Here is a 15633-nt window from a genome sequence, read left to right on the forward strand (position 1 = left end):
TTAATGTTTAAAAAGATAAATTAGAAGTTAAACTTACAGAGATGTGCCTAATAGTGATTTCCTGGTCCTTTTTTTTTTTTCTTTTTTAACAATCTCAAGTTAGCATATTTTCAGCATTTTCAAATTTCTGTCAAAAATTTTACTTTCTTCTCAAAATATCTTAGATTTGAAGATGAAAAATATTTTTCATGATAAAGCGTCAACCTGGAAATGCTGAGGTTGCTGGTTCGAAACCCTGGGCTTGCCTGGTCAAGGCACATATGGGAGTTGATGCTTCCAGCTCCTCCCCCCCCCCTGTCTCTCTCTCCTCTCTCTCTCTGTCTCTCTCTCTCCTCTCTAAAATGAATAAATAAAAAAAAGGAAAACAAATATTTTTCATGTATGTAAGAACAATAATGACAACAAATAAGGAAGCCTAACAGAAATGTAACTTACAGCTCTTCGTGCCCTTCACAACGGAAAACTTTTCCCTTTTTTTGTCAAAACCCCCCCACATTTTTAGGGGTAACAAGAGCGTTCTCCTTATTATGGATTGGCAGAGAGGACAAGGCTTTCCAGAGCAGTTCTGCAGTAATGGTTACAGACAGAGAAGTCCCAGTGGTTACAGCGCTAGAAACTCTAAATAAAATGAAACTTTCTTCATCTCTGTCATACACAACCCTTTAGAATCTGAAATTAAAATTAAGTTTGACGTACGGATAATGTGATCCTGCACAACAGACTGTTATCACCCACTTTATCAACCAGTGAGGTCTTACCTACATGGGACTTACAACAAAGCTAGGACCACCATTTATAGTAGCAAAATATTTAGCCCCTGGAATTAATCCATGCTGTTTTTAGACAGCTTATGTAATGCAAGAGTGGTATAATTTGTGAGCAAATTGTCAGATACTTGTAAATGTCTCTCTAGGCTGCAGAGTAGATATATAAGGGAATGGGTGGGTGTTGGAATGTAAGTCTCGGATCTCTCATTAAATCAGCCACAAGCACGCCTTCTACATTCCCAGGAGTCACACCACAAAGAGAATACTTGCACTGACTGCTCCTTCAATGCTTCCTTAATCTGAACTATTTCTTATCTACTAGACTTTCCAAATAGCTTCAAAATTCTACCACTACCCTGGTGTGAAGTACACAATACAGTTTTGAAAAATCTAATGAATGATGAGCTAAGTTTAAATTCACTTCTCTGTTTACATGTGATTCCAACCACTGTTCACAAAAGATACTTAAAATTTTTATCTCCAACAGAGAATGAATTAATACTGCCATTTTATATATATATATATATATATAGCTTACAGGTACTAACAAATATTCATAATCATAAACCTGGCAATTTGAAAACTTCTTCTCCATGATAAAGGCAGAATTATCAAAACATAAAGAAGTTTTGGATTTTCACAGGGATGACGAGGACCCACAGCCCACGCCTGCCCATCTTCACGCCCACCCACTCCTCCCTTACCCGCAGTTGACGTTATTTTATAACCAAGACAGTGCTCTATATTACACCCTTACATAATGAAAACGTTTTCAGCTGAAAATCAAAACAACATCTAGCCAAACAACCATGTATTCTATCTAGGCAATCTTGTATCTCACATTATTTTTTTTTCTCTTAAGATTAAAAATCAGTCATTGAAGTTAGTCTTTGATTTAGCTGACCATCACCTGTCTGTGATGTTAAAACTCATTTCCCTGAGAAATCCTGCCTCTGGAAGGATAAGATGGACCTACCACTGACTCTGCTGCATGTCAGGGAGATTTTTGCTTGAGAATTAAATTTCACTGCATATAATTCCCCTGTGAATTAATTAAAGAATAAAAACAAAAAGAAAAACTCACAAAATACTTAAAGGTAAATACTCAAGATTGTCTTATACAATCAGAAGATAGCATTGAAAATAGTTTTTAATATAATATATAGGTATATATAGGTATAATATATAGGTATAATATATATATTTTAAAGTATTCTTTGAAGGTGCTATTGCCTTTATAAGTAATACACAACTTGTTATCATAATGCACATATTGAGAAAAGTGTAATAAAAATGTTATCAGCGCCAACTAGACTGAGTAAAAATAACTGATATGAACTCTATGCCAAGCCAGACATGGTGACTTTCTAAGCAGAGTTGCATTTCAATTTTTACCTGTCTTGGGCTCCACCGAGAAGTATGGCTGTCCTTGCAGAATACTGTAGACCACGCGGGCACTGTTGCCATAGGTAGGATCATCAGCATCTGTGGCTGTCACTTGTACCACTGAAGTCCCTACACGCCAACCCAAAAACCAATGAATTAAAAACTTCTGAATGCCACAAAACATAAGAGCTCACAACAGGCTGGTGACCCTACCCTAGATTTGTTTCTAATTTTGCATTTTTCTTGTTTCAAGGCCCATGAAAAGATTTGACCACAGTAGGATAGGTGCTAATGAAGACTTCAGTAATATGTAAGGTGCATGAAAATAAGCTGGCAAATAGATAAGATTGATGGTGTCTGTTAAGACTGGGATATTGGATGGGACTCAAATTTTTGGCATATCCCATCCATCAGGGTCAGGTAACAAGTTTCTTTTTTTTCTTTTTCATCTTTTTTTTTTTATCAAGAGCAATCTCTGCCAGTCTCAATCACTATCCAGAAGGCAGCATGACAAATAAGCATCCTGTCACTGAAATCACTGAGAGGGTCTCACAGCTGCAGCAAAGCAAAGCCAGACAGAAGCCGAGAGCTCATTAACTGAGGAAAGAATATTGGATTAATATTTACCTGGATATTAGTTGTTACCCTGTCTCTTCAGTGATTGTTCTATTTTTGTTTTATTTGTTTCTACTAATTGATTTAAGGCAAAAGCATAAGAAACTTTCAACCAAATCCCCCAAAGGAGGAAAACATGACAATTTTAATAATTGCATTTTTAGTTGTTTTTCTACATTTCATATGATAAAATGTCATATTGCTTCTTCATTTTACCACATAGCTGCTTATTCCCTATGGAAAGCATCTAGCATGCTGTTTTATTCCCATGTAGAATATAATCCTAAAAATATTAGTCACGTTAGCTTAGTTTACATATCTAAGCACATGTTATTTTATCATGCCCTAGCTGATTGGCATGGGACAAGTCCTTTTTAAAATGTATTCTTCTAAGGTCCAAGTTTGGCTCTAATAAGTTCTTTAAAAATACAACATTTTCATCTAACATTTCCTTTCCCTTTCTAAATTCTTTAATAAGTCACTGATGTCTATTTTGTAATAAATCTATTTCCTTCTCCACACTATGGTTTCCCTTACCATTTGCATTCTCTTTAAAATTAGGTGGAGCCTGACCTGTGGTGGTGCAGTGGATAAAGCGTCGACCCAAAAACACTGAGGTCGCAGGTTCAAAACCCTGCACTTGCCTGGTCAAGGCACATATGGGAGTTGATGCTTCCTGCTCCTCCCCCCTTTCTCTCTCTCTCTCTCTCTCCCTCCCTCCCTCCCTCCTTTCTAAAATGAATAAATAAAAAAAATAAAATAAAATTAGGTGGAAAATATGAAGTAATATATATGGTACCACTTTTTTAAGTTCTGAAGATTTCTGTGTTGTTATTTTAGGTTTTTGTTTTTGTTTTACTGTCTTGGGTGATGGTGTCTTGTGGATGCCTGTAGGTCCAAATGGTGAATAGCATACATGTGAAAATCATTCTTTAAGTTAACTTTAGAGAGGACTGTGGGGAGGGGAGAAGGGGGAGGAGCAGGAAGCATCAGCTCCCATATGTGCCTTGACCAGGCAAGCCCAGGGTTTCAAACCAGTGACCTCAGTGTTCCAGGTCAACGCTTTATCCACTGCGCCATCACAGGTCAGGCATTTGAAAATCTTTTTAAAAATTAAATTTTATTTTAAAATGTTAGACTTAAAGGCACTGACGTTCTCAATATTCTCTATAGTACACAATCCTACAGCTCTACTCATTCTAGTGATACAATTATTACTGATTTTCTACTTAATTAGAAGAGAAAACAACTTAAAACAGTGAAAAAGAATACTTTAGGAAAATTGGTTTTGTATAATATATATATTTTTTCTGAATATTTCTTAATCTACTACAGAGAGATATATTCTTAAATAAGTTTAATTTTTCCATTTTAACCATGCCAATCTGCCAATAAATAAGCAATCCTAAGGGCTATATGTGCTTTAAGTCTCATAATGAGTAAGCATGTAATGAAAAAGAAATAAACTTGAATATTAAACACTGGAAGCTTGTTTAATACAGACCATACAATTTAGTGGTTAGTATAACTACTTGATTAGAATTAAATACTTTGATAAACTATGACTCACTAGAAATTCACATAATCCATTTTATGTAGAACTTCCTTGTTCTTAGTTTCAATGTTGTTATTAACCCAGGGATCTCAATTAGTGTCAATTAAATCCCTAAGCTCTTTGAAAAGTATTTCCTAAAAAGTTCTGAAACCTGTCAGAATCAATCAAAAAACTAAAATAACATGTGTGCATAATAATCACGTTGTTTGGGAACAGAGGGACACCCGTGACACCAAAGCGACAGGGCATCCTTTCGCCTCTGAAACGAAGTTCCCATGGACCCAATTTGCACGTTACATTCCCTGTAGGAAAGGAAAACTGCAGCAAGCCAATGAGAGCACCCAAAACACCCCGTGAGAATGATGGAACTGAACTGAATTGCTCCAGCACGTCTCAAAACTTCCTGTTTTGAGGAACATTATTATTCTGGGGAGAACGATGTGCCTTCTCTTTCCTCTAAAACCTCCAACCAACATCGTACTGCCACCGCCACCCTGACTGTCGTTTTTGCTCTGGTGGTTAAGCAACAACAGTGCTCTGAAGATGTGGGCCGGCAGACAAAGTGTGAACAAGGTCAAGGAAGCGCGCGCACAGATGCTGCTAAGGTGAAAGGACTACCCTTGGGGCTCAGATTCTTTCCTGCCCAAGAGCCTCGCCACCTCTGGCTTGCTGTCAATCTGGATTTCTTTGGCAGCAAGAGCCACGGTGCCCCAAATAATTTTCCCTCTCCCCGTTTGATGGGAACAGAAATCTTGGGCATGGAATCCTGACTCGCCCTAAAGGGCACTGACAATACACAGCTTCACCATTCTACCTCTCTGCATAGGAGAATTCAGGTTGCTTGAATCCCAGAATGAATAAATGACTTTTTTTGAACATATAACAAATCACACTGGGTGGAATTTTCACGTGCTACAACACAAGTCTGGTTATTACTTTAAGTAAGCCTCCTCCTTCAATACTCGAAACAATAGAAAACAAACATATAAAGCTGCTGGTCTCTGTTTCAGCCCCTTCCTGTTGTATGGTTTTGTAAGATCATCCATACTAAAACTACACACTGGTGGAAACTATTCCAAAGACACTGAAAACAGGGAACTTAAAACAGAGGTTATAGTATGTGATAAAGGATATAGTAGAAGTACTTGGCTTTCTCTTTTTCCAGTAATGGGACAATGTCAAAGGCCCTGGAGCCAAACAGACTTTATCATTCTTTTATAGATCTCCAACTGAAGATAACGTTCTCATTATTATAAACTCAATATAAACGTTCATACATTTAAGTTTCTGGAAAAATTAGAACAAGGTGAATGGCGGCATGTGGGTGGACATTTATGGTTTGAGAACACTCCACAGCAGAGACAAACAGATTCCAGGAACAGTCTGTCTAGCCGCTGACCACCTGCCTAGGGCCCTGCCCACAGAGAGAGGCTTAGAATAGAATAGTTTATCATGGTCCTACTATCAGGAGAGAGAACCGTGTAAGATCATCATAAGGCTATGTCTGCAAAGATATATATATTTTTAACTTCTCAGGCATCATTTTCATTATTATTTTAAATTTTTTAAATGAAAAGGGAATGCAAAAGCTAATTTCTTGAAGATGTTGAGATAGCTATGTAAAAGGAAGAATTTCCTCATTTTCCACAAGATAAAATAACGTGTTGAATAGCAGGATTCCGGTCCTGGTTGTTAAACACATCTCTAATATTCCCCTCACCCAGACTGGCAGCTGTTATACAAATACTAGCATGATTTTTATTTTTCAGGACGTGTGATGATTTAGTTTTGAATGCAAACCCCCTAAAATCAGACACTGCACAAGCAGTGAGTTCTTTACTTACCCACGGGAGACATCTCAGGAATCCCGGCGGTGTAGGGGCCATCCAAGAATTTGGGTTCGTTGTCGTTGATGTCCTGAATCTTGATGACGAACTCAGACTCAGGCTCCACAGGCTTGTTGGTGAGCCGGTCCAGCGCCTGGGCCCGCAGCGTGTAGTAGGCCTGCTCCTCGCGGTCCAGCCTCTTGGTGGCATGAATGTCCCCGGTGTTCTCGTCGATGATGAAGATGGAACTCGCCCCTTCGCCTGACAAGATGTATTTGATGGAGCCATCTCCTTTATCAACGTCAGAGTGAAGCTGGTGAGAAATTCATGTGAGATGAGATTAACTTTGCAAGCGAGTCAGCGATATGGGAACCGCTAAAAATAATTCTTATGTCAGGACGTGCAGCAAAGGCAGTTTTACTGTTCTTGGAATGGTAAGCTGGTGCTTCTGGTGCCCAGCAGAAAGGCTCTTAGTATGTGTCAGCTTGCCCGGGTGAGCAAAACAACTTCATGTCTCCCCGCAGTCTCACCTCCAAAGGTCCTTTACATCCCTCCCAAAAGTAGGCACCTGTGGTGTTATTTCTGACTGGTTCTATCCTTGCTAGGATTAGACATCTTCTTTGCACCAAATAGACATTCAGTAAACAGGGACAATGGGTTGATTTGGACTTATCCCAAGAAAAGGGACTTGCTGTAGAACATGTGTAACTCTAGATCTAATAGTGTTTAATATGCTTAGAAATCACTGCATTCTTTAAGGGTGCCCCTCTGTCCTACCCACTTCCCTTTCTGTGACTTTGAAGTAGGAATAGATGTCCTCACTCATTCAGTCTCTCCAGATCCTGTCCTATACTTTAAAACCTGAAGTTGAAAAGAATTAAAAAAAAAAAAAGATTACACTACTCTCTGAAGTCGGAATTTTACAGCAATATGTGCCTGAGACTTCCACGGAAACCTTTCTGGAAATACCAAGAACTGCATTCGATTTGCATGATTAACCCCGGCGGCAGCAGCCGGGGCACAGCACCTCATCTGCGTTTCCTATCTGGGAACTGTCCCTTCTGTGTGTCAGAACATTATGTTGAACAGAGGAACCTTAGGACACTCACAAATAATTACACATTTTCCTGAACTTGATAACCTGAGAAGTCCGGGACTCCATCTGCCATTCATTTCCACCAGCTTTCATTCTCTGGAACTGCCATCCTCCTGGACTCCATGACTGTGAATGCGAGACCCAGTTTACCAAACACCAAGGATTCTCACTGTCCTGCGGAACTCCCTCTCGCATTATTTAACACACAAGCTGCTCCGAGTGTGAAATACGTGCAACTACTTCGGAAGGTGGGTGCAAAGTGCACGTCTCTTCTGCGGGAACTATTGGGCAGAGCCCCTGGGTTTCTGAGAGCGATTCCTGCGCTGCCCCTGGACGCCCGTGTTTGTACTCTGCTCCCGAATATTTACATGCCTAATTGATCCCTTAGTTTCTGCAGATTTTAGTCAGGACTAAATAATACAAAAAAAATTTTTTTTGAATTTCCAGCACATATTATAATTTAGATTTGTTCAATGTGGAATTATAGAGGGGATTGCTGTTCCACTTGTTTATCCAGCATGTGGAGAAGTTGTAGTCTTGAAACAAAGGGATTTACGTAATTTTCTTAAGTCATTCTTAGGGTATTATATACGTATCTCCTTCTAATTTAAGATGCGGAAAGCTGAGAATTGTTACTGTATTGAGTGCTTCCTACATGGCGGGCACTGCTCTTATTGGCTCTGTGTAGTAACTCATTCTTGCTCACCTGACGGCTTTATCTTCCCGACTAACCCAGGAGGAAACCGAGGTGGAGTCAGGTCACAGCGTCAGCTCAGTGTGGCTGCTCCTGGATTATAAAGCCGGCGAGCTGGTCCGAAGCCCAACCGCCACTCCCTACAGTGGGACCCTCCATCTGGAAAAATGCATATATCCCACCAGCCCCTCCAGGTAGCCCCCAACTCTTAACCAAACTCAGTGCATTGGGTGCTTTCCACTAACACGCCTTACGACTTACCAGGAGGGTCCTCTCTTGGCATTATAGAACAGCACTCATCTCTCCTACCTCAACATCACATAGCAAAAAACGTGAGTCCTAGGACACAGGCAGGTGAGAAATGAAAACAATCTTAAGCTGCTAGCAGCCCAAGCTCTGCCACCCTTACACACTGCTCACAGTCACCCTCCTAACCTGACCCTCGCCCGTGCCTAGGAGTGACTGCACATCTCAGAGTTGTGTGAAGTGTTAAGGAAGATTCGATGACCACAGAATTGCATGCATAATAAATATACCCTTAGTGCCTTTAATCAAAGCTCTGTTCTGTCCCTACATCTTATTAGGAACTCCCATTTATAGAACCAACCCTTTGATTCATTTCACAAATTCCTGTCAACCGACTGCTGTTGTCACAGCATCTCCCATTATCCACCGATCAAAGTCCTTCTTCTCTACGCGCCCCAGACACACACATGCTCACTCTCATGCACACACACCTGTTTCAGGAGCCCTTGAACTTGGCTGTTCTCTCCCATGGGATTTCCCCCAGAGCAGATCACCACTAGGCTTGTCATCACTGCCAACATTCACAAGCAAGAAAATAGCTTTCAGTTTAAGCTCAGTGTCCTTGCAAGGTTCATATAAGCACATGCAGTTACAAGTGGATGACCAACTTTGAAGTGTTAAGATGGATACATAAATATCCAATGCATTCAGACATTTAATCTGTGAGACTGTGCACACTATAATAATCTCAATAGCTGGAGTGAAACCCAGGCTATTAGTAAAAAACTACCATCCTTCTGTTCTGAAAAAGGATATTCAGCAAAGAAAAATGTTGTGAGTGCAGAACTACCAAATGGCATTCTTAAATAGACACGTGTCTATGTGGGCACAGGGGCACAGACATGCACACATGACAGGCACACACACGACCTCTGTTGGTGTCAGACTGTTATGGATGGATAAGTACTACTCTCCACAGTGAAAACCTCTGGCCAGGAAAAAAAAACCCAATTCTCTGAATCCATAACATGGTAAATGAATCAATAAACAATACATGAAAAACAAATTTCTGTACTCTATTCAAGACAGAGCAGAACTCACAGTATTATGTCTATTTCACTTGCAAATACCCTTGTCAACATCTTGTGCTACATCTAAATAACAACATCAACAAAATCTTGTTCATTATTCCCTACAAGGCAAAATGCACCGGACTACCTGAGTTTCTAAATCCTTTTCACTCTGTTTGGTGTGACAACACAATAAATATTTACACTGTTATTATTCGTATTACTGCATGTAAACACCAACAGTGAGCAGCACAGAGCTCTGAGTCTTGCTCCCCCGGGGAAGGCAGCAGGGAAGGGATACAATCATCACAAGACTCCTACCCCTGACTGTACGTCAGCACTGGTGTGGTAACACAGTAAGAAACGGCAAATTGTGCTGGACTCTTCATAAAATCTGCACAGGCTAAAACCACGAAGCCCACTTCACAGGTGTCCTAAAACATAGTGTGGCCTGACCAGGCGGTGGCACAGTGGATAGAGCGTCGGACTGGGATGCAGAGGACCCAGGTTTGAGACCCCGAGATCACCAGCTTGAGCGCGGGCTCATCTGGTTTGAGCAAAGCTCACCAGCTTGGACCCAAGGTCGCTGGCTCGAGCAAGGGGTTACTCGGTCTGCTGTAGCCCATGGTCAAGGCACATATGAGAAAGCAATCAATGAACAACTAAGGTGTCGCAACGAGAAACTAATGATTGATGCTTCTCATCTCTCTCCATTTCTGTCTGTCCCTATCTGTCCCTCTCTCTGACTCTCTCTCTGTCTCTGTAAAAAACAAACAAACAAACAAACAAACAAAAAAACATAGTGTTACTAATTCATGATGGCTCCATCATCTCCTGCTTGATAGGATACCCACTCCTTACCTGTATCATATCAACCCTTTCTTTTAAGTTTCTCTGCAATAATGCGAATTCAGAATCTTAGTGTGTTTTCACTTGCGCTATTACAAAAACTGCCCCGTTTTTCCCCTTTAAGAAACTCACATCATTTGGTTGCCATCATGTTTGTCAGAAAATATCACACAAAATATACATGGAATTGTAGCACACCCTCACCAGTTACTTTTCATTGCAGACTGTGATCCATGGATTTAACCTCAACTCTGAAGCACAGGGCTTCACATGGCTGTATACTATCGCCTTGGTCCCTCCAAAGTTGAAGCGGTTGGTGTTCACCCCTGACTGAGAATAGCAAGCATTTCCATCGTTCTCCAAAGGTTTCCTTGACCATCCTGCCTTCCAATGACATCTAACTTGGTTTAATGCAAGTTGCCGTGTACTCAGACCCTTAACAATCCTTCCACATTTTCTCCATTGCAGGTTGCTTGAATTTCTTCAACAGAATGCATCTAATTCTGCTTTATACTGAAAATCTAGCTACACTGTTTTCATATCTAACCCCTTCTTTAACTTATAAACTCCTGACGTGCTGGGTCCCTTTTTTTTAATCACCATATTCCACACTCTCAGAAAACAATCTGTTGTCTTAAATTTAGCAAATGTATAACCCATTTTGTAAAAAACAGTCATGCTTGTTTTATTTCAATTCCTATCCTTTCAAGTTTTAACAGCATCAGGCCAAAAGAAAACAAACCAGACAGAAAACACCTCCTGGGTCTCTGGTTTGCTCCCCCTACTCCTCTGAACTGCCTAGATGGGGCATACCCCCGGTTCGGGATGCCTGTGGGAACAATTGGCACGTGGGATTGTCTCAGCACATTCACCTGTCTGCGTTAGCCAGCAGACAGTACCCTGGAGGGGGCGCACGTGACTTCTCATCCTTCTCTGTCCCCCCAGTCTTACACAGTAGTGTATACACCCACACTTTCCAGAAAGGTTTTATTGACCCTTGGTTGTCCTTGGATGGCAGGCTCTCCATATCCTTGATGAATTTTTACCCACCACTTACTTTTTTATTTAAGACTATAAAGACCAAAACTAAGAACACATCAATGCACTGCGGCTCTGGCAATTTTCTTACAAATCTTTAACCAACTAAGGCTTGATATAAACTAACCAACTACCGAGTCTAGCGCTTTCAACACATCTGCTTCAAGTCTAAAAATGGTGAATATTCCTCAGTTTAGTAAAGACTGAGGTTAAAAAAAAATCCATGAAATGTACTGATCAACTTTTCTTCTCCAAACAGCTTAAACTCTGCGTGTTACCATCTTACTGATGAACTGGTCTTTACTCTGTCTTAGTCTTCTTGTCCATAAAATGGAGATAAAAATATCTCCACTTGGACTTGACTGAAAACCTATAGCAACTACTAGAGATGCTGCAGTAGATTGTAACTCGTAAATGACTGTAACATCAGAACTGTACCTTTGAAAGCTTTTGCCTTTGAAAACATACTAAATTTCACATCAGGGAAAAAAAATAAATTGAGACCAAAAATGAAACTTTTGGGAAAGAGATGATGTTCACCACGGAAGCTTTGACACTAAAAAAATAAAACTAAACAAAAGTATCTCTGATAATCCTCACTGACCTACATATGATGAAGATGGAAATAGTTGTAGCTTTACATTCAGTGTTCCCTTATAATGAACATTTGAATAAGAAAAATGCAAAATGCAGTACTGTTTAAATAGAAGTCTGTACTGGTACTGCAGTTGTGTACTAAAAGAAAGTAATTATGGCCAAGTAAAAAAATATGCATATTCTTCTTTAAGGAGCATGTTAATAAATCTGTGAATGATTTTTATGAATATTAGCAAAATTTCTAAGATCAAATTTCTATCTTTGTTTTACTTATTATAGGTTCCTGATTTCTTAAAGTTTAAAAATATAGATTGTTGGAACCCATACAATTTTCTTTAACTGAACTTTTACAAGGTTAAAATAAGTATAATAGGCAGATTTAAAGCAATAATTGGCAGAAATAAAACTGCTTGAATACACACACTTGTGCTTTTTAACAGAGCTTTTCCACATGCCAATGGACACCATGTGGTCATCCAGCTGTTGAGAAAATATGACACATGAAAACAGGGGCATGAGTCATTTTCTTTCTTGGCTGAAGTATTCCTAATTCATAATAATCACTGTGGTCCAGGGTAACAGAACACTATGTACTTGAGACTCGTTGACAAAGACACCTGGTTTAAGAAGTATAGGTATTAATTATTAAACAGAGCAACCCATGAGAGGGATCCAATTCAAGGAATGCTTAGGTAAGGTTAAAATAGCCTAATGGAAAATCTCATTACTATTCTTTTTTAAACCAACCATATTTACAAAGAAAGGAGGAACAACTGAGCTTGAGTTTCTTCTCAGAAACAGTTCACACAAATTCAGTGGTGATAAACATCCCTTCAGGGGTCTTAGTTCATTTCATCAGTAGCTGCTAGGTCAGCACAATGGACTCCAAGGCGCGACCACTGAATCGCCATGCTGCTCCTCAGTGAGCTGCCCTTTTTGCCCTTAAACCGCAGCTGCCATGTGTGGTAGGGGTCAGCATCTGCAAACATGCACTTGGTCTTGAGTGTTGAAGTGAGGATGAAGGAGGCAATGCATTTTGGAAGTAATGTAACTGTCTATACATATGCATAAAATCACATATAGTGTTAAAACAGAATTATCTGTATTCTTTATCAGGAATAACCTTGCTTTTGTTTGAAAAGGTCCTGCATCAGGGCCTATGGCGTGGTCTCTTACAGTTCCTCACTGGGAAACATATCTGTCCCATCAGGGAGCCAGGGAGAACCTCTCAGCAAGCATTCTCAGCCCCTCCCATGCCACAGTGGGCAGCATGCACCTCCCTAAAGCAAGTCCCAGCGCCCACCTCCTCCTCCATCTGGTAGCTGTCTCCAGGTCACATCCAAAGCTTTCAAACAACTACATCAGTGTGGAGTCCAATATGTACTGAGCAACACCCCTCCCGGGCTTTTGTCACAGGGAGCATCATGTTCTCACTTCTGGAATTCTGTGCAGCGCCTGACCCACCCAGCCCTCAACTCCAGGTAGTGAACCAGGAGCCCACAGCTGGCAAAGCCCTGGCAAATGGAAGCATTTTTCTCAGGAGTATAACTTTTAAGCTTGCTTTTTAAATGGAGGTTGAGCAGAAAATATATGTCCCAGGAGGATAGAGCAGTGCCACTCAAAGTATGGTCCAAGAACTGGGTCTTATTTCTCCAGGTCCAGGTAAGTCTAAAAATTGAGAGGAAAGGCCTAGCAATGTTTCCAATCGTTGCAGTAAGACATTGGGTTGAACAAAAGAATGATCATCACAAATAAGGATTGATTTTTTTAATCTAAGTAATCCATTTTAAATGTAGTTACAAAGTTATATCAGAGTATGTCCTGTGTTCTTAAGAAACAAATAAGCTTACCAATAAAGAAGGACAACAACATGGTTCTTAACCCAGATCAGCTAAGAAACACGGGTCCGTGGCTAAAACCCTACGGGAAAGCTATTCTGAAACTCTTCTTCCTCTCCCAGCTCTAGGGACATGGGAAGCGACTCTGAGCCTGCATGGGGGCCCAGGGTGACCTGCAGAAGCCATCCTTCAGGTTTACACAGACATTCTGTACAGGACACTCGAGAGACAGACCTCAGGTTAATGCTGCAGAGGGCAACAGTGTGATGGACGTGCAAGATTGCCAGAAGTCTTCTGCCCTGCCCCGCACTACACTGCCCTGCCTTGTGCATTCAGAAATAGAAGCCACGACAGTTAAAATGATACAAATAAAATCTTGGGGTCTACATTTGGGTGAGATAACATCAACATGTAGCAAGTTGCCAAGTTGGCAATGAGAGCCATTTTGCCAAAGATAATACTTTTCTTCGGGGCCATCCTACATCCAATAATGGGGTGCTTTTTAAGCTCCAGCTCCTTCTCCTGATTCAGGACCACCCTGAAGAGGCTCCCTAATTCCACAGCTCCCCATAGGCTAGCCAAGGTCGAGGCTGCCACTGCCTTGCAGCTCAACTCCTTCCTTGGCCCAATTCCATTTCCTTCCCTCCCTCCGCCCCTGACACGTGCTGGCTCCAGGCATCTCCCTCCAGGTAAAAGCCTTGTCCCAGGACCGGTTTCCCATTGGATGTGACCAGCAGTGCGCGCAGGTGACTAAGTACGCAGGTACAGAGCAGCCGAGCTGGAGCCTGGACACAGGCCCTCACGCACACCCCCGCAGAGGCACAGGGCAGGGAGGGGCACGTGCACGTGACCTAGTGGGAGATGTGCATGAAGAGCAGCAGCCGCTGGTGAGAAGTCACGGTGGAAAACTCCATCCGGGACATCACCCTGGGCAGCGCACTGCCTGGGCCCTCGGTCTACACCTGGTACCCTCTCGCGTTTCCCCACGCTCCCAAATGCATCAGTGTCTACAGACTCCGCCCAGTGGACGGGCCAGTCACAGCAGTGAGGGGCTGCCCTATGATGTGTTCTACTGGGGAAGAGAAAGACACAAAAGGGGCCACAACTCAGCCCCGCGGCCAAATCAGTATGCGATGGTCCCCTCCCGACACCCTCCTCATGCTGTTCTCCATGCCCAGGGTGAGTGTCCTGCGTTCACTGAAGTGGTATGATGCCCAGATCTACTACACACTGTTTCAAGCAGAGTATGTGTGCAGGGGCCCAGGTGTTTTATTTTCAAAAATTCTCTAAGTCAAGTTATTCCTTGCCCAATGTAAGAAGCTCGCCCAAAGGAAGAGAGGACTACAAGAGAGAAGGCTAGAGAAATGTCCTTCCATTTTACTGATAATCACAGTTTGAAGGACAGCAGAGGAAAGGGTTTATTAACTAGGTAAGAAAGAGAGATAGAGACAGAGAGAGAGAGAGAGAGAATAAGCAGGTCTGCAGAGCTTTGGCAGTAATTTGCTGATAAAGGAATAAATTACAAAAACATACCACAAAAAAAATCTCTGGCATAAATGCAATAAACACGAAAGTTTCCTACACGAAGACAATAACCTGTTTCCCGGGACAGACCCTCCAGGGGGTACAGAGCTGTCTAATCTATAATAGAGCCGGTATAAGAAATAAGACCACATTCTGCCTCAGCTGACCTAAGGCAAAACTAAGGCCTGTTCTCTCCTCTACAGAAACATAGCATTTGGAAATAAATAAGGAAAACAAAGATCTTCTAAAGCAGGCATCCCCAAACTATGGCCCACGGGCCGCATGTGGCCCCCTGAGGCCATTTATCTGGCCCCCGCCGCACTTCCGGAAGGGGCACCTCTTTCACTGGTGGTCAGTGAGAGGAGCACTGTATGTGGCGGCACTCCAACAGTCTGAGGGGCAGTGAACTGGCCCCCTGTGTAAAAAGTTTGGGGACCCCAATCTAAAGCCTTCTTGGGGCTCATAAGCAACTGCAATGACTTCAACATCCTGCCCTAAGAATATATGTTTCCATAAACAAATGAAATGAAAT

The 15633-nt window shown here is 41.6% G+C and overlaps 1 protein-coding gene across 1 annotated transcript in view; it reads right to left on the reverse strand.

Annotated features, from left to right (window-relative positions):
* Positions 1–15633, reverse strand: part of CDH7 (cadherin 7) — a 125014-nt gene that overhangs the window by 64555 nt on the left and 44826 nt on the right. The window contains exons 3-4 of the mRNA XM_066247031.1: positions 6168–6462; positions 2163–2282 (exon numbers count right to left, since the gene is read on the reverse strand). Coding sequence (XP_066103128.1) covers positions 2163–2282; positions 6168–6462 — 415 coding nt within the window. The remainder of the gene's footprint in view (positions 1–2162; positions 2283–6167; positions 6463–15633) is intronic.

The sequence above is a fragment of the Saccopteryx bilineata genome, chromosome 11, assembly GCF_036850765.1.
Source record: "Saccopteryx bilineata isolate mSacBil1 chromosome 11, mSacBil1_pri_phased_curated, whole genome shotgun sequence".
Taxonomy (NCBI): domain Eukaryota; kingdom Metazoa; phylum Chordata; class Mammalia; order Chiroptera; family Emballonuridae; genus Saccopteryx; species Saccopteryx bilineata.